This window comes from Venturia canescens, chromosome 1 (assembly GCF_019457755.1).
Source record: "Venturia canescens isolate UGA chromosome 1, ASM1945775v1, whole genome shotgun sequence".
Taxonomy (NCBI): domain Eukaryota; kingdom Metazoa; phylum Arthropoda; class Insecta; order Hymenoptera; family Ichneumonidae; genus Venturia; species Venturia canescens.
The window spans coordinates 38,660,874-38,681,342 of NC_057421.1; the positions used below are offsets into that span (position 1 = coordinate 38,660,874).

Sequence of the window (20,469 nt, forward strand, 5' to 3'; positions counted from 1 at the left end):
CTTTTACAACAAGTTAACAATAAGTTTATTTAAGAAGTTACAAATTCGAGGTTTTATTGCCTCGAGACCGATCGTTACAATTCTCGTCAAAGACTGTCGAATTTTGGTTAGTTGGTAAATTTATAGACTTGGGGGTTTTTCCCCCTCTCGCGACAATATGGCGTGATATTCTTTCTCGAAGTTTCGGTGATGACATCGAGGGTCGATGCGCTCGTTCGGGAACGTCGATATTTCGCCGTCGATGCATTTATGCTGAGAACGCTTAATTTATATACTCTTTATTTTAGGAGTGCGATGTACGGGCACAACAGAACAGCTAAATCAATTGAAAAAAATTCCATCTAATTTACGTGCAGCATTAAAATTTATTATATCAATTCGAGGCCAAGTATTTTCTAATCAATTGAAAAAAGTTACCATTTGAGTTGCGTACAGCACTAAAATTTATGATATCAATCGAAGGACAAGTAATTTATGAGTAACTCCAAATTTTGACATTATTAAATTGGTCTAAGAAGCTTTTAAATCTAAAAAAATCACATGCATGCTAGTCATTTCTTACTCTATGGTGGCAGAGACTTAAAAAAAAATCGATTCTTTTCAGACTTTCAGGAGCTGCTGATATTATTCACAATATTCAACGTCGATTGGATCGATACAGATTATTTTTAAATATGAGTTAAAAGTACTTGTCCGGCCAATTTGAATTCGGATATCATCCCATATATGCTCGGCGGCAACTATCTCTTCGCAACAATTCACTCATGTTTTTATGTTGATTTTAACAAAGTGCAATTGTGTATGTGATAATAAAAAAAAACGAGATTATACAGACGAATCCTCTCGAAAATTTCAATATAAACTGGAGAGTTAATTTGGAAGCTTGACAATTTTTATCGTCCGAAGGGTATTTTTTCATCAATACACAATAATATCTCTCGTATATTACAGAAAAATTGAATGCAATTAAGTTAAAATCTCTTGGAGATAATTTTCTCAATTCCCTCTGTAGGCATACATATGATCCATCAGATCTAAAAGAGCCCTGATTTTTATTTGAATGAGCAATTTGAATGAAAAGTGATGGGCCGGACAAGTACTTTTAGCACATATTTAAACATAATTTGTACCGACACGAAATCGACATCGAATATTGTGAATACCAAGGGATCCTGAAAGTCTGAGAAGAATCGATTTTCTTCTAAGTATCTGTCACCATAGAGTAACAAATGACTTTTACCTTTGATGCGATTTTTTGGTAACTTTTTGATTCACTAGAACTTTTTCAAGTTCCGGATGCTTCCCGTAGGAATGAATTTCTCACGTTCTATTTGAATTTTTTTTCCTTTACAATATAATTACGGATTTGTATTTCTTCTAAATATAATGTTTTTTTCACGATTTGTGAAAGCTTTTCTTAATTGTGTTGTTGAAATTATTTACAGTTGGTTTCATAATTTTTTTTACATACCATTATGTTAAAAATTTTGTTTATTCGTCATCCGATGTACTCGTCTCTTTTGCATTTATTTGACAACCTTTTGTTCCTTTGAACCAAATGTTTTTCATACATTACCAAGATTTAACAGATTCATTTTTTTTATTCATTACGTTTGAAATAGTTTTTTTTTATAACCTTTAGTAATGATTTTTATAACCTTTAGTAATTAATTGCTCATTATTGAAGCAAGTTTCCAGAGAATAGATCGAACAACTTCTTATAAATCATCGTGCATTTATTTTTTGGACTACACGAGTATTCCGAATTACCATTAAATACTTGACCCCGAATTGATATCATAAATTTTAATGCTGCACGTAACTTAGATTTAATTTTTTTTTAATTGATTCAACTGTTAGAATAAGATAAGAAGAATGAGGCATCGGTTACCAAAATGATTTCATGCGCAATTTTTTGATTTTTTCTTTCTTACGTGTTATTTGATTTTTTTTTGACACTTTAAAGGATAATTGCAGATTTGTATTTTTTAAATATGATGTTTTTTCATGATTTGTGGAATTTTTTTCGAATTGTTCTGTAGAAATCAATTATACTTGGTTTGATAATTTTTTTTATGGATTTTTTTTTACATTTGCGTGATATGATCGGGAAACAAGGGACCATCAACGTACTTGTCCCAAACTTTTTTTCCTTAGGATAATTTTATTACTTGTTATCAAGAGACTCGGTAGAGTCTCGGGACAAGTACATTGACAGCCCTGTCGTCTGCTGGCCCGAGCTCGCCGAGACTATATTATCTCCGAATAAACCGATTCGTGGTGGTGCGGGGGTAAAATTTGCATGTCATTTTCGTGAATCGCGAAGCTGAGAAGATGTTCCATGGAACGAAAATTAGTTTGGACACTAATTTTCAAGGTCGAATCTCTATCGAATGAGCCTAAAATCAACACGATCAGTAGCGTAATTAATGAGAAAAAACTTTGCACGTGTTGAAAATTACGCAAAGTTACCAATACCTTCAAAGGCCCCTTGGATCCTCTCTGGTTCTTCATTGGTCGTTTTCCGAAACACACTCAAAGATGCATGTCCGTATATAACACCAATGATTTCTCTAGAGATATCAATTGGTTGATTTGGTGTACTGACACTAATGATTTTCTGCATATGGACGTAATACCGAGGGTGCATTCGACTTGGGCGCTTACGGGTTTTCAGCGTCCGAACCACTGCTTATAAGCGTGAGCGCTGAAAGCGCGTAAGCGCCATGGACGTAGGAAATACATGGACGGAGCCTTAGCCGAGGGGGGCGAAGCCTGAAGGGTGAGGGGAATGAAAGTCTATTTTCACGGATATGAACAACCATGATGGCGGCGGCGATGTATATTCTCACGGCGAAATCGTATGATGGGGATAAGCAGTTTTAAAAAAAGTTAACCTCCAATAAATTATGACACGCAAATAAAAATCTAACCTTCAATCGATTATAAGACACGAATATTTCGTAATTGAGATATCATTTACAATGATGAGTTAAGCGAAATGCTGGTTAGTTAAATAAGGGATGTATTGAAAAAATACACTGGTACGCATTGTACAAAATAGCTATGAAATTTATTTTTTTGCAATAAATAAACATTGTAGACGTCCGGAATTGTTTTGCAACCTTTTGCATAGCAATCCGGCCTATTATAATAAAAACAGTATAAAGTTTTTCACAATATATTACAGCACGACTGTGGAACACTGGGAACACTATTTGACGTTGGTGTATAACCTCGAACTAATCAAAACTGCTCGCCGGTATTTTGTCTGCGATCACGGGATAGTTTTGTTAAAATCACGCCGCGCACCGTGAGGATAGACACGAATCTGACCAACCATGATGGCTACCGCGGCTTTTCTCCTTGCCCCCGAGGCTTCACCCCCCTCATCAAAAAGGGTACTTAAGGTTCCGTCCATGTATTTCCTACGTCCATGGTAAGCGCCCAAGTCGAACGCACCCCGAGTCTCTTGAAAACGTGTAGTCAAATCAAAACAAACCGGAGTTTGACGGTTATTATTTATAGGAATTGCGATAAAATTAAAAAATTAATATAATTTAGTACATAATATAAATGGTTTAAATGAGTGTATTACAAGTGCTGGATAGATACCGAATCTGTTGTTGAATCTCTTGGAAACATATGGTTAAAACTGTTACGTCCCGAGAGGGAGATTTAGATGAGATCGTTCAATCCTCGATGCAAAGAACGATGTATCGATTGGTCGATCACTGTTGGTGAGTCTTCTTTGAGGTTTTGGACAGTTCTCGAGTACATACGTTATATTGTAGGTAAACGTGACCTTGAGGTGGAGGTTTCAATATCCGTAGATTGGGGAGAGATCTTCCAACCACGGAGTCGATGTTGAAGGTCGTTGAATAAAAAAGTGTTTGAAGATATTTTGTTACTACAAAATATGACTTTGTTTATTAATGCAGAGTTACACTTTTATTACAAGATGAGATAGATTTGAATTTGAATTTCGCTGAGTTTAACAATTTTACTTGGTTGAAGAAAAGTTATTACGTTTGATATTCGATTGTAACCTTTTGAAAAGCTGGTGTTAACTGTTTTTTTTTTGAGGAGGCTGTTGAGATGATAAGAGGTTTCCCAGGCTTGCATGCTGGTGGAAAAAAGCGTGGGAAAGTATATTAGAGGGTTTGATTGGCTCGGTTTTTAGGATGAGGGAATTTTACGTAACGACGTGATTTAGTTCTAACGATATCGGTGGACTTGGGCCGGTTGATCATCGTGAGTTAGGACTGTGAGGAGTAATTGTTTTTCCCAGCTGATATAGAAGCGGATAATTCGGGTTGGTCTTATCGATACTGTTTAGCTGAGATAGAGTTGTTTTTGTGTACTATGAGCTATGAGTTATTGTTACTGTATGTCTAAATGGCTCTTACCGATGTCGACAAATGATTATGTGGCTTTAGTTTACATACTATCTACTAGTAGTCGAAAAAAATTAGGGGCCTACATCAAGAGACTCGGTAGAGTCTCGGGACAAGTACATTGACAGCCCTGTCGTCTGCTGGCCCGAGGCTCTCGCCGAGTATACTTTCTCTGAATAAAACGATTCGCCGTGGTGGGGGTAAAATTGGCAAGTAATTTTTTTGAATTACCGAAGTTATGAGTCATCTGAGGCTTTGAAAATTGAACTGAAGATTAATTAATAAATTCTCTTTCGATTCCACCCAAAATTAGCATGATTGGTGGCGTAATTGCTGAGAAAAAACTTTGTACGGGCTTAAGATTATGCAAAAGTTACCAACACATTCAAGAATTCATGCGTCTGTATTTAGAAACACCATCAAACGCACTTTGATGCTCTTGAGTTTCTGATTGGTTGGATCTGACGACATCCATTTTTAGACGTTGTGATTGGTTGTTGAAATTGGTTGTTGATGATCGCAAATCTGACGTCAACTTCAGAACGTAGCACACGGCAGCACAGCAGACATTAAGGAGGTTGTATCGTTTCTTACGTGAAAATTATTTTTCACCGTAGCTACATAAAATTTTGCGAACACGAAATTCAAAGCAAAGACCGACTTGTAGAGAAATTTCACAACGATTTACCGTCTAGAAATTGAGATATTTAATTCCAAAATCACCACTTTTGTACACTCTTGACATATGTCTTATGGCGTCAGGGGTGCCGAGGTTTGGTTTTTTATTTTTTTCTGCGTGAAAATCCCACTATTTGTTAATGAAAAATAAACACATGCAACTTCAGATTCCAGGGAATAAATTGACGTACATTAGATGTAGGGTTATCGATGAAATAAGAGAGAAAAATCGAGTTAATCGCACTGATTTACGAATGCGACGGACTACACGGACTGATTGGAAATAAATTTGGCAACGCCGCATAACCAACTCAAACCATCGCACGTGAATACGTGTGTCTATTGTCTAAGCTGCTACCGCTTCTCTTGATATATGCCTATATATATATATATATATATATAATTTTAGTGGTAAATTGTGCATGTAAAATCAGGAAAAGCACATAGACATTCTTTATTACGTGTTTTCTATACGTAATATCAATCATTATAGTATTTAGTATATTTCAGAGATGGGTGCTTGAAAAAAATAAACTGAAATTAATTTCACAAGAAAAACTAATTTTTCATTTATTCAACAATAGTTATAGAGTAAAGATATAGTGTAGTACAGGTACAGTACAACATATTCTACGCAGTTTGTTTTAACGATATGCACTTATCACTTTCTACATAGAAAAGATATTCTTTTGCATAAATCGCTTATTACTTTTTTATTTTTACTAACGCGTGGTTTGCCACCAATGTCTTGAGCAAGTAAAATATTTATACCTTTTTCTCCACTAGATTTATAAACTTGAAAAAGATTATCGAGTGTTATTCCGGCAGCAACTATTTTCGTAATCATTCCAGATGATACGCGTCCATTTTCTTTGTCATTCGATAAGTTAAAAATTTGGAGATCTCGTTTGAAGCAGGATACTGTCGCGGAAATATTTTTTTTCGAAATTAAGCAATTGACTGTTTTTGAATTTTCAAAAATATCTTTTTTTTCAATATTGATAGCTGGATGCGTTACCAACTGTTGTAAAACTTTTACATCGTTGACGGCATTATGTGCACCTACTGAAGCATTGGTACCCAAATATTCTTCAGCAAGCACGTTTTGCTTGTAACTCGCTTTTGAATCACGCTTATTTTTTAATTTTATTTTGAAGAGTGGCAAAGTATCGGCAAAAGCAATGACAGATTGTGTGAATTTTGATAGTAAGCCTAAACGTTGTATGACGTCTATGAGCGCTCCACTATCGAACGAAAAACAGTTGTGCGCTACCAAGATAATTTTTTTTTCAATTTTATTCAAAAACTGGAAAAATCCCTCCATAGCATCGATTTCCGTCAAAGAAATGACCGGTTCATTGTGCAAATACAAAACGTTCGATCGTTTTACAAGGCCTGTTACGTCACTCGCTTGAGCTGATATTTCTCTCGTAGGCATCACATATGCGTCGAAAGTCGCTGATTCGTGCGCTGCAGCTATTTGAACAATTTCTTTGCTTTTGCCAAATCCTGTCGTTTCCAAATCAAAGTAAACAATTGTGAAATCTTCGACTGCATTTGACAAAAGTGACACCATTGGTTGGTCAATAAATTCCATCCCAAGATCAAATCCACAACCGGATTGATAACAAATTCCTTCCTTGGTGCTGGTTTTCGACCTTTTTCGACTGGATCGATCTGACAATTGTCGTCGACGTTTTTTAAATTCCAACGTTTCAGCTTTTCTTTTTCTTTCTTGTGCCATTTCGTCTAGTTTTACGCGATACCGTAAAGACGATTCAGATAATGGGGTCTTCAATTTATTCGTTACGTCGACAATTGAAGTATTCCCAATGTTTTTATGAACGATGGCTGCAGCAACTCGAATATCATTTGATGATGATCCTCCATAATGTAAATGTTTGGGAGCGGTACTGACGATTGTTCTGTTCATAGATTCATTCGCTTGACTTGAACTGCACGGGCTCAGTTTTTCAGCGTTATTAGCAAACGTTTGAAAAATAGTTTGTAATTTTTGTCGACGAGTGTCTCCTGTGAGTCCTTTTCCTCCGGGTAGCAGTTTGTGGCGATAGTTGATAGGATCTTTCGTATATGTGCACCAATCACCGCATTCCTCGTGGGAATCAAAAGCGTGAGGGACGATGTTTAGTAAACCGGCTTTAGTCGCTGAAGTATTATTCTTATTTTTGACCAGTACGCATGAAAAACAATATTTGAAGTACTTCACCAAATTGGTAGGTAATTGTACAGCATACAAACATTTGCTGAGTTTCGATACAGCGTGATTTTTATCGCTCAACTTTTTTATGTCATATCCAGCTTCACGGCGTAAAGTTGCGATTGTACTCGAGTCGTCGTCACCAATTAGTGTTCCCAATCTGACGCTTGCTTCGATAAAATCGGGATTATCGATAAATATTTCTCGAGCCATGTCCGCCTCCATGGCTTTAGAAGATCCTTCGAAATTCCTTCGACAGTCATGCTTGTTTTTGGTTTCTGTCATGACGTTGTTATTTTCTTCATATCGTTCCGCGTATTCACAAACCGTGCAACGTTTGTTTCGGGTTGCGTAGCCGAGAACTTTACCAGAATAAAATCCGATGGCAGTACCGTGACCTATTATCAAATCTCAATGTTATTACTTATAATTTTTTAAAATTATATTTATACATTTTAAATATATTTATTATTTATATTATATTATTTTCACACAAACCTGTTGTGCTATTGTAACATCGACCCGATCCTCTTTTTTGCCAACCTGCATCGTAACTTATCGTCAACTCTACTATGGAATTTTGTGTCCAATCGCTTGCATTCTTCAGACTATTAGTATAAATTAAAATGTTATGGAATACGTATGAACATTATTTAAAAATGCATGATAATTGGAGCGCAGTCTCGGACAAACATGATTTTATATATAATATTCATGTCTATATATAGAAATAATTTATAAAAAATGATAATTGCTGTTAAATATCTAGAGACGCAGCTATACTCAATTGCGAATATAGTAAATCTACAATAATACCCCTTATAATACAGTTTATATTGTATTATATTTCACATAATTTAAATGATATAAAATATAATATAATATAATTTATTCGAAAGAGATTATGATAATTGCTCACTATTGAGTATGTATATACACTATTGAGTATGTATATACTCAATAGCATGCAACTATTGTAAGCTACTATGCATGTTACCCTTCTTTTTCGATTGTCAACTCTTTTTCTATCTTTATATTCTCGAGACAACTAGTTTTTGCGAGACTCTCTATCGCTACACCGACTTTTCTTTCATATCTCTTATATGTTGATGGGTGAAAAATTGGGAGGTCAGCTGCCGATAAAATTTTGTTTAAATGTGTCACACCAATTCCACTTTCGATGGTACCTAGGAATGAAAAAACTCGTAAAAGTACATGACCCATAATAAAAAAAATTGGAGTCCGGTGATTAACGTACCAATGACGAGTCTTGAGTTGATATTGTAGGTTGGTCTTGTCGTAGACAACTGTTCCATCGGTGACGTGGTAATTTCGAATAACTTAGAACAAGACCAACACTTTACGGTGATAATACTTGAAAGTGCACTTTTTTTTTCTTCTTGGGTATCTCGGAGTGACAAAGGTACTTTACAATCTTTGCACCACATATCCTTTGCAAACGATTCAGCATCGATTATCCGACAACCTTTCACTATTTGAACAATATGCATAAAATAACAGTATGAAAATCTTAAAAAATAAATACATATAATAAACAGTGAAATAATATATTCGCGTGCGGTTCAATCACAAAATGAGTGAGGTTAGGTACACATGATTTACGTGCAGTAAAATATTTATCCAGACATACTTGCTTCATTTTTTTTTCTATTCCTCTTCTTGTTGCTCTCAATGATGTTTTCTCGCTGCAACAAAATTTTTTTTTTGCAAAATTTCCCTTTATATCGGGATTGTTCTCTGTTTGCCATGATTTGTGGTCGCACGTACTCACACAACTTTGACACATGTCTTGTTCCGCTAAGCGACGTTGCCACCTAACCTTCTACGTCATATAACTGCTGGAGTCATACAAGTCTTTTCTTATAAAAACCTTTTTTTCTTACTATTAAAATGTTTAAAATACGAGTATATTAGTAGTGAAAAATTGAAATCATTATTTTAGTCACTATTTTTCAACTAAAATTTAGCAGAAAATCCAAACATTATTTTGATCTTGAAGTTTCGATACAACGTCTTTAAAAAAACGTAGCACACGGTAACAGCAGTCATAAATTCGATATATATATATATATGTACAAACAATGTGTCAGTTTTTGATCGGATACACAGAGTTTCGACATTATGAAGTGCGTGCGGGATAAATAAAAATAATTTTCGTCATCTAACGAAGTGCATATTACTATTTATTTTGTTAAAATTTGTGACATACTACACCGGTATCAAAACGGCCACGTAAATATAGTCTGTGATGTGTGTGAAAAAGAATATAAAAAAATGCACGATGCATATGTCAACGAAACTTTTTAAGATTTCATTATTTCGTTCGATTGGAAATAAGTGTTAACTGAAATGATCCTTGAATTAAACCAGAGTGCGAGAAATATTGTTCGGTGTAAATATATCGTCAGTTGCGTTGTTATATATATCATGTGTAAATAGGTTATATATATATACGAATTAATAAAAGAAAAACACACGGAACTGTTAGAATGATGTTAGAAACTTTAATTGAATAAATGTTTTCTAATTTATTTATTGTGTCATCATCATTTTTAAACATTCCTATATTTTGCTTGATATTAAGTTTGCCTCTGCCCTCTCCGATCCTTGTTTTCACCCCATCGGTTTGCAGCGGATCGATACATATTATTAATTCGTTGCCTGAGATGTGTCCTCTGATTTTCTACTACTTCTTCATGCTGATTGAGGTAACATGATTCGAGAGATTTCTAGCCATGATATTTAATTGCACATTTTGTAAATCATATTTTTTTAAAAATTTCTGGTCTTGGTATAAGTATAGTTATTCTTTTTCTACTTGGTCTGTCGAGTGATAAATTTGGAAACATGTTCCAGAAAGCCTTTGGATGCTTTTTTTTCTGATGATATGAAAAGTCGTATCTTCGGAATGCAATGGGTAAACACAAATTTTGACAATAGAACTTATGAAATGACATGTGTGTTGAGTATTCCCACTTTGCAAACTGCAAATGTGGAATTATTAGTGAAAGATTCATTATGATAAATCTACAGTTGCTCAGTTTTGGATACGATCAAATATAATGCCTGCCAACATCCATGGAAATATACAGAATTTCTGAATGCAATGTGCGCTATGTCATTTTAATGTGACATCATGAATTTTGATAACTTTTCATTATAATGCTGTAGATTCGGATCATTGAAATACAGCAAAGATCTACAAACTATACAATTTATATACTGTGCCATTCATTTTACTTTTTGACTCTCACCGTAACATAAATATGAAGTGAAAAATTCATTACCAAAGTCTCCAGTTGCTCATTTATGGATAGATTTGAAATTGCTGTCTTCAAAATTCATTGCGTAGATGCATTGAATCGCAGCAGATCCCTGCGAACTCTGAAATTTCTGTGTATAAATATGTATGCTAAGTATCACCCCCTATCTTTGATTATGGTAATATGTAATGGATCTTGGTTCAGCAAGATTTAAAGTGTTTCTTTTCAAATAGTATTGAAGTTTGTATTACTGCTATGAAGCGAATACCTCCAAACTTTCATATTTTTGTGTCGCAGCATGTGTGCCAATCATTTAAATTATTTACTCCAACCATAACATGTAATCTGGAAAATTCACCACTAAAGTCTTCAGATTTTCTAAATTCCTAAATTTTCCTTTTTCTAAATTCTATTCTGAGTTTTTAAATTTCTAAATTAATTTCTAAGTTGTCCTGAAATTGTTTTCCTCCAAAATCAATGCCGGTACCGTAAACCTCATTGAATATTCTGTTGCTCTGTTGAATTCTGGCATAATAAATGTTAGAAGTTTTCTGGTGCTTTTTTTCGGTAACTGTCAAACTGTAGACAATTGGACCTCAGCGCGGCCACTTGCAAACTTTGAAAATATTTTTGATCAGGGGCACGTTTTGGATGACACGAAAATCTCTAGATGCAGAATGCAAAAGCGACATTTAGAAATGGTCAATTCTGTTGGATTTGTTGTGCATTGCATTTTATCTATCTTTCACTTGAATTTTGGAGAAAACAGATCAAAATATCTGTTCTATTAAAGAAGTCTCTACTTCTCTTCTTTCTTCGTATGAAGATTTGGGAAAAATCGACGAAGTCTAAGGATAGATCCATGGCGATAATTTTTCACATCAAATCAATCTTTATTCGACGAAATAAATGTTACACACCGAAAATCATATCTCGGCCTCCAACCCGCTTTTCACCGTGCTCTTGGGTTTCTAATTCACAAAATATATTAGAGTACGAGGAAAAAAATCGCCAAAGTACGATGACAGACCTGTGACGAAATATTTCCAGTACAATTTTGACGAAAAATAGGTCTTTTTTAGTGGAAAACAACGTTATAAGCCGAAAATCATATCTCGGACCACTACCCGCTTTCCACCGTGTTTTTGGGTTCCCAAAGAGCATAACATATTAAAGTACAAGGAAAAAAATTGCCAAAGTCCAAGGATAGACCTGTGATGAAATATTATCAGTACAATTTTGACGAAAAATAGGTCTTTTTTCGTGAAAACCAACGTTATAAGCCGAAAATCATAAATAATTCATAGAAATTTAAACTAAAATCCTATGGTCATCTGAACATAAATAAGGAACTTTTGAGAAAAAAGACGTGATATCAAACCATAAACTTCCCCTAGGAAAAAAAAGGTTGGGACAAGTACATTGATCGTCCCTCATTTGCTGATAATTCCATCCATAAAAAAAACTTAAAAAAAAATTGTTTAAAAAATTGTAAAAAAAATTATTTCATAAAAAAAAACAGAACAATTCGAAAAAAATTTTACAAATCTTGAAAAAATGTTATATTAAAAAAAAAACTAATCTGTATCTACTTTTTAAAGTGTCAGAAGAATCAAATAGCAAGTAAAAATAAAAAACCGCAAAATCGCGCTTGAAATCATTTTGGAAACCGATGCCGCATTCATCGTATTTGATTCAAACAGCTAAATCAATTAAAATAAATTCCATTTAATTTACGTGGAGCATTAAAATTTATTATATCAATTCAAGACCAAGTATTTTCTAATAAGTTGAAAAACGTTACCATTTGATTTACGTGCAGCACTAAAATTTATGATATCAATCGAAGGACAACTAATTTATGGATAACTCCAAATTTCGACATTATGAAATTGTTCTAAGAAGCTTTTAAATCCAAAAAAATCACATGAAAGCTAGTTATTTCTTACTCTATGGTGGCAGAGACTTATAAGAAAATCGATTCTTTTTAGACTTTCAGGAGCTTCTGATATTATCCACAATGTGCGACGTCGATTGGATCGATACAAATTATGTTTAAATATGAGTTAAAAGTACTTGTCCGGCCCATCACTTTCCATTAAAATGGTTTATTCAAATAAAAATCAGGACTTTTCTATAACTGATAGAGCACAAATATTCACGCAAAGGGAATTTGAGAGTTATCTTCACGTAATATTCCCTTAATTGCACTAATTTAATAAGAATGGAAACGAATTGTCCTGTAATATAAAAAGGATGCTATTGTGGCATCGATAAATAAAAAACATTTTGCACATTAAATATGCTGAAGCTTCCAAAAATAACTCCCCAGTTTGTATTGGAATGACGGCAATTTTTATTTCTCACTTTTTCCAGCGAACGAATTTCATTCGGTATAACTAACCTATACTATTATTAAGAACATTAAACTAATAATAAATCGCATTTCAATAGATTTTTAACCTGATTCTGCCGTACAATTTCGTTTTTTTATGATTGATTTTTATTTAAATCAATAGTGATGAGCCGGACAAGTACTTTTAACTCATATTTAAACATAATTTGTATCGATCCAATTGACGTCGAATTTTGTGAATAATACTAGAGGATCCTGAAAGTCTGAAAAGAATCGATTTTCTTATGAGTCTCTGCCACCATAGAGTAAGAAATGACTAGCTTGCATGTGATTTTTTTGGATTTAAAAGCTTCTTAGAACAATTTCATAACGTTGAAATTTGGAGTTACCCATAAATGAGTTGTCCTTCGATTGATATCATAAATTTTAGTACTGCACGTAAATCAAATGGTAACGTTTTTCAACTTATTAGAAAATACTTGGTCTTGAATTGATATAATAAATTTTAATGCTGCACGTAAATTAGATGGACTTTTTTTAAATTGATTTAGCCCTTCGAATCAAATAAGAAGAATGAGGCATCGGTTTCCAAAATGATTTCAAGCGCGATTTTGCGGTTTTTTATTTTTACTTGTTATTTGATTCTTCTGACACTTTAAAAAATAGATACAGATTAGTTTTTTTTAAAGATGTTTTTTTCAAGATTTGTGAAATTTTCTTTTTATGGATGGAATTATCGAGGGACGATTAATGTACTTGTTCCAACCTTTTTTTTCCTAGGGTCACTCATATGCTCGTGTTTTTTATTCTTACTTGCTTTTCGATCGTACTGCAATTTTGGCTTCTACGTAGTGAATACCGGACTAAAGTGGTTATTCGGTACTTTGATTGCATTCAAAACTTATTTCGCTGATTGCACAGTGAGCGTAGTAGGATCCCAAATTGATGACTATTTTTATCGCCAAATTTTTTTAGATTCAGCGTGATTTCCTATCACGAACATCAGTAGTGAAATTCGTAATAGTACACTTAAAATCAGTTGTTATTAAGAAAAGCGTAGTCATCAAAAATTTCAATAGAGCTTACTCGTTTATTAGTGTACTCGACAATTGTCAAAAATGGTAGTTCTTTAGAAAAATTATCGCACATATACGATAATGTGTATCCAACTTCTTTATGTACAAACACGAAATCACTTTATCACATACTGATTTTTTTTTTAAGTAACTTGATAGGTCTAAGTTAACTGAATTTCCGAGAGCGACTGTCGATTATAAGAGTCAACTTGAAAATTCCAGGTCTACCGGTCACAGTTACGACTCTCCCACTCTTCGATTTCATCGAGTCAAAGCTCTCCACTGCCCTACACCTGCGACGGAAACCGTGCAACTATTGCTTTCTCTCTTCCACTGTCTCCCCCTTCCTCTTTACTCATTCATTCTATGATCTAAGCATTTACTTACCTGTTGCCAACCTGCGTGCGCAACTCCTCGACAGCCGGGTCTGTAACCTTCGTCTTTCAGTTTCTTATATTTTCTTTCATTGTTCCTGTTTTCGTTCATTGTTCCTGTTTCTGATTCTAACTATGAATTTGAAAGTTAAAAATCTACTTAAAAGTTTTCCATTTTTCACCTCTCTATTGCCGATCAAGATTGCTTCTGAAGTTTAAAGATGCTAAATATCACAAACATTGTAAAAAAAAAAAGCGTTAAACCTTACTGAAAATTATTTTAAAACGTGGAAAAAAATTCAAATACACAACTCAAAAACATCCTATATATACACACAAAAACCTCGCTTGAAAACATTTCAAAAACCGATGCCCCATCTTTCTAATTTTATAATGACGTAGAAATAACTAAATGAATTGAAACAGTTACCAAGGTAAACTAAACACAAAATTTCAATTTTCAAACATGTTTTATAGCTCAATAACCCTTCAATTTTTAATATTTCTATGCAAAAATACAGAGAAACTCGTGGGTTCCTATGAAGTAATATACACTGAATTAACTCGAGATATCAGAGTAAAAAAATCTATCACAGAGTTGAAATAACAATAAAATAAATCCTTCAAATTTAAAAAGTAGATGTTTTTTGCTCACCGCAGAAAGATCGCGAAAAAACCTCAAAAGTCCGGCTGCCACACGGGGTGACCTCCTTAAGAAAATTGAATAATTTAATTAATTATAAAGCCATCGTATGACAAAGTACAATTATGAAATTTTGTAAAAATAAAAAGTGGATCGCTTTTGAATTGTTTATTTGATAAAAGCTAAAATCCAAGAGGCAGCGGTATGATCTAGAATTTGTGCAGCTTCAAAATAAAAAAATCACGAAAAATTGTACGAAGCAAATAAAAAAAACTTTTAAATTTTACCTATGCATGAAATTAAAATTAGATAAAAGGGTTAAAATATCATGGACATTGTTTCATTGTTAAAATCATACAAAAATTAATTTTATAATTAAGAAATCATTAGTAAGAGCGCAGTAAGAGTGCGAGAGCATTACGGCCAAAACTGTATTGAATCGTTAGGTTTTATTAAACTGAACCCGACTAAGCGGGTAGTTGTGATCAAAAGTGTGGCGACTGCGTGGGAGGCCATTTCTGCTATGTCAAAAAAAGGCAGTCGGTGTCATAGCAATACGTCTGATAATAATTGAAATGTATGTAGGTATAGTCATTTCATGACGAAAACATTCGTTTTCAGAAATTTCCCGCGTATCAGATAGCCTAAACCCATTTTTAAAAATATCAAAGAATTTAGCCGAGATGTGTCATAGCAGCCTGGACAATTTTTTTTAAATCTTTCGTATAGTTATTAGGATTACTAAAAAATTGTTTTCAGAAATTTATAGCGTCGCCTATACTCCAAAAAGCAAAAAAAAATGAAATCGAATTTTTTTTTCGGAGTTCCATCGGAAATGTTTACTACATCAAAGAGAAGCAATTTTTCCAAAATTTCAGATTAAAAAAAAAAATTTAGCTAGTGCTCAAGCCACTTTTCGATTTTATCTTTTTTTTCTCAAAAATCACGAAGAGAAGAGTTTTTTTTGCTCTCACAGTAAAAGGTGTTAATGTTCCATGGAGTAATGAATCTTCTAAAATTTTGTTACCATCAGAAAATTTTGAAGGCTGCCTAGCATAATTTATTTTTTTCTATATATTTAGCTATAAATCATGAAATTAAAAAACGTGTGGCTGCTACAAATGGTAATTTTTGTCATTCTTCCTAAAGAAAGGGCGAAAGTATTTTGTAAAAACAGTTTTTCAAAATTCCATATTACAACAAACATTTTTGCGTGTTCTTAAACAATTGCTTTCAATTTTACTGTATTTTTCATACAGATATTGTAACGGTACGTTTTAGACATCGCCCGCTACGCGTATGTTCGAACAACTGGAATATTAGGAGCAGACATGAAAATGAACAAGAGTGTGAGAATTTATGTTCAAAATATAATAGTTGTGTTTATTTCTTATATGGTTGAAGCATAAAAAAAGATTATGACACAAATCGTTGGTGTTTCATGATATGAATGAGATTGTCTCTTTAATTTCAATAAATTTTTCCAATTTTGCGGTTTCTTTCCTTTATGTCAAGAAACTTGTTCAATTCCTAATTTCGCTCTGTTATGTCAAGAATTTTGTCCAGTTGAATAATCCTGTTCTCTTTTGTAAATTCATCAAGTGACTTGTCTGATTTTAAAATGCTGTAAAAAAACTAAAGACTGGTACATTTATGCCCTCTGGGAAGTCATCTGTAAAATCATGGAAATCAATGGTCGTAAGACTTTAAATCCAAGAAACAAAACGTTGTTAAATAAATGCAGAAGTTGCCGAGCATATCGCACTACGAACAAGAGAATTACAAAAGAACAAAAATAGGACACAACAAATTACAACCACAAAGAATACAAAGACAAAACATTACAAAAACAAATTGCGACTAAAAAAAATTAAGGTCATAAAAATAAAAAAAAAAAATACCCACGGAAAAAAATTATATACCAAAAAATTGAAACAAAAAAAATTTGGCCGTTGTACTTGGCGTTTTTTTTTCTAGCTAATATTATCTAATTTACCTGTATCTTATACTCACAAATTCGAAAGTCGAGTAAAACGCCCAGTATAAAGGCCAAATTTTTTTTGTTTCAATTTTTTGGTATATAATTTTTTTCCGTGGGTAATTTTTTTTAAATTTTTACGATATTAATTTATTTTAGTCGCAATTTGTTTTTGTAATGTTTTGTCTTTGTATTCTTTGTAGTTGTAATTTGTTGTGTCCTATTTTTCTTCTTTTGTAATTCTTTTGTTCGTAGTGCGATGTGCTCGGCAACTTCTGCATTTATTTAACAACGTTTTGTTTCTTGGATTTAAAGTCTTACGACCATTGATTTCCATGATTTTACAGATGACTTCCCAGAGGGCATAAACGTACTTGTCTCTAGTTTTTTTTTACAGCATTCGTGCTGTGTTTCAGGTTTATTTGACGACTTTTTGTGGACTCGAAATCTGAAATTTTATGGGATATATTGAAAAATTGAAATAATGATCATAAAATTGAAACATCTGATCACCCAATAAAGCAGTTTATATATTCATCTACACCCATCTCTCTCTATATATTTATTTTGACATGCTGAAGCCGAATTCCAAAATACCGTGAAAATAGGTGAAAATTGCGAAAAATGGTCGTTGAGCAAAATTTTGTTGACCTAAATCTAGAATGTTTCTCGTGTTTTTCGAAAGTTCTGATAAACAAGGTTTCAGACAATATTCTGGATTTTTCGATTCTCACAAGTGACCCATGAATCTCACCACTTATATGAAGCCCCTGGCTCAAGGAATGTCTTGGTATGAATCAGTTGAGATTTCACACAATCTGGACAAGCGATGAGAATTTTTATTATGAGGTCCAAAAGCTTGGAATATTTCCATGAGACGCCCGAGACTTTGTAAAACCATGTTGACCAATTGATTTTGTTCTTCCGAACAGATGTACCAATATTGCGATCGTAGAAAATCACTCCGTATCGGTTTGAAGTTAAAAGTATTATTAAGAAATTGTGCACCCTTTCCACTGCAAAATCTATCGACGTCAAAAAATCGAATTGAAACTTGAATATTACTTCAGAAATCAATTGACTGTAGAATTTTAATTAAAATTGAACATGACGCTAAACGAGTTTATCAGTTGTGCAGTTTATATTCTGTTTTAGGATGTTTTATCAAAAGGTAATGATTAAAAATGATGAATACAACGTTTTTATCACTCCTTCTTTCGGATCAACAAAATCTTTGCCGGTTCGTTTGCCTGTTTTGCTTTTGAACCAGGCAAATTTCCGGGTCCCTTCCTATTATTGTACCGTGAAACAAAACTCTGCAAGACCGGAAACGAAAAAAAAACACGCATTAGTTTTGCTGTGGCTGAATTTTCAAAAACCCAAGATTTCGCGGTGTCGAGGACGAAATGAACGGTGGTGTGAAAATAATATGTAAACTCGAGGAAAATACAAGAAATAATTCCCTGTCCGTCGAGTAAAGCTCGAATGACCGAGGAATGACCTTCCACAAGAAAAGCGAGTATAAAGTGTACGTAACAAGTTCTAATACTTTGGGAATCCATGAGCTTGGTTCGTTACGACAAAGTCTCCAAAACTTCTGTGTGAAATGAAAAATACCACCACGTGGAACCATCTGACATTGCTCTGACTCGATAGCATACCATGAATAAATGACGAATGAGAAATAGTGAAGCTGCGACAAGCCTCTTCCACATTTATCAGCACTGGGGATCAAGGGACGCGGTAGCGGCTTGTATTGTTACAAGATTCTGCAATCGAAAACATGCAATTACTGTTTTACTTTGGAAAAACGTTTATCAGAAAATCTTTTAATCATAAATGACATTTCAAATGATTTGATTCCATCCAATAGTCGTAAGACTTTTAAAAGTTCTCTTTAAATTCAAGTCAATAATGAACATTTTTCTGCTTACTTGACAACTATAAACTACATGGCAGAACACACAGCACAGGCATTATTAACATTTTTTTATAGAAGTATCCAAAAGTCTGAGAATTTCAAAACCATTGTCACCAGCCTGTACGTATGCAATTACAATCGCAAGATCTCTATCATCATTTTCTTTTCAGACCACCAGAAATTTTCTCAATGCGTCGAGCCCCCGACTAGAATTAAACTTTCTTCTTAGTGTTTTTTCATACAATGGGTTTGCTTCTTCGGTAGATATTTTTGTAGTCCTTGATCTTATTCGTCACTCCTATCTTGGGTTATTTTATTTATATTTTTCAATGGAATCTATCCAATTTTTGATAAAATAGCATAATGACAATGATAATGATCATCTACAAATCTGATAATATTCAATTTTGGAGAGCTGATGAAAATTGTCGCCATGACAAAGATGCAGAGGCATGGATTTATTTATTTATTTAAATCTCCTTTAAAATGTAAAAGGATATTTAAAAACCAATTTCTCGTGAATTATTGAATAAAATGTTTTCCATATGATATAACAAATGAAACGAAAATGGAATATGTCGGGAATTGAAATCTGAGAATATAATCAAACAAATATCGTAGACGAATATAAATTCTTCATTTGTTATTAAATAAAATGTTTTCCATGAGAATTGAATAAAGAATCAAAAATGTAATGTGTTAAATTGAATTATTGTAAAAATAGATATATTCAACAAATATACCCATCTATAATATTCAATTCAATTCTACACATTTCCGTTTGGATTCAATATTTATATCATACGCAATACATTTTATTTGAAAATTTATTCCGAACTAAGGTGCATTTCGTGCGATTAAGCGTGTGAATAGTTTTCTTGTAGCGCTGCAGCGCTACTTTTATTGCAACAGCGTCTTCAAGCCCACCAATCTTGAAGCAGTTCAATAAGAATAAACAGGAGTACAGGGGGATGGCTCCATAGTTTTCGATGTCCAGGTATATTTCTCAAGAGTTTTTGGTGTCTAGGTATATTTCTCTACGGCTTTCGATGGCGAGGTCAACGGCTCCATAGTTTTCGATATTTAGGTCGCCATAGTTTATGGGGTCGAGAACAATCTCTCAATGATTACCATGTTAACACTGTTATTATCATTGTTTTTCGATGTTTGAGAGGACGTTTCCATGTTTCATTATCTTTTTCATCTCGTATCATGTTTCATTAGGTTCCAGTATCTAGATTGACAGTTTCATGTTAATCAGTGTCTGGTGATATTTATTCACGATATTCTGGGTTCTTGAAATCTCTCCTGTTATTGAAGACCTTGGAGTCTTCGATCAGGATATCGATAACCATGATGAAATATATCCAGACATCGAAAACCATTGAGTCATCGACCTCGACATCGAAAGCTACGGGGAAAATACCTAGACATCAAAAACTGTGGAGCCGTGGACCTGGACATCGAAAACTATAGAGCTATCAACCCAAACTTTGAAAACCATGGATCCGTCAACCTAGACATCGCAAACCGTAGAGAAACAT

The 20,469-nt window shown here is 33.7% G+C and overlaps 2 protein-coding genes across 5 annotated transcripts in view; both read right to left on the bottom strand.

The window, feature by feature from the left end:
• The window catches only part of grnd (grindelwald), a 318,742-nt gene extending 304,456 nt beyond the window's left edge, over window positions 1-14,286 (bottom strand). Inside the window, exon 1 of one of the 3 annotated variants that reach the window (XR_006262810.1) lies at window positions 14,020-14,286. The gene's annotated coding sequence lies outside the window, so the exon portion shown is untranslated. The remainder of the gene's footprint in view (window positions 1-14,019) is intronic. The other 2 variants (XM_043433356.1, XM_043433355.1) reach the window with 2 other exon arrangements.
• On the bottom strand, window positions 5,616-9,136 carry LOC122419082 (uncharacterized). Of its 2 annotated transcripts, XM_043433348.1 has the most exons (6): window positions 9,086-9,136; window positions 8,945-8,999; window positions 8,552-8,785; window positions 8,291-8,480; window positions 7,792-7,901; window positions 5,616-7,691 (listed from the first exon to the last, which is right to left on the bottom strand). In XM_043433348.1, the coding sequence occupies exons 1-6, from the start codon at window positions 9,098-9,100 to the stop codon at window positions 5,737-5,739; spliced, it is 2,559 nt and encodes an 852-aa protein (XP_043289283.1). In that variant the 5' UTR covers window positions 9,101-9,136; the 3' UTR covers window positions 5,616-5,736. The 2 variants fall into 2 exon arrangements, with proteins under 2 accessions (XP_043289283.1, XP_043289284.1); XM_043433349.1 differs by having other exon boundaries at window positions 8,945-9,129.
• Window positions 14,287-20,469: the final 6,183 nt, after the last annotated feature.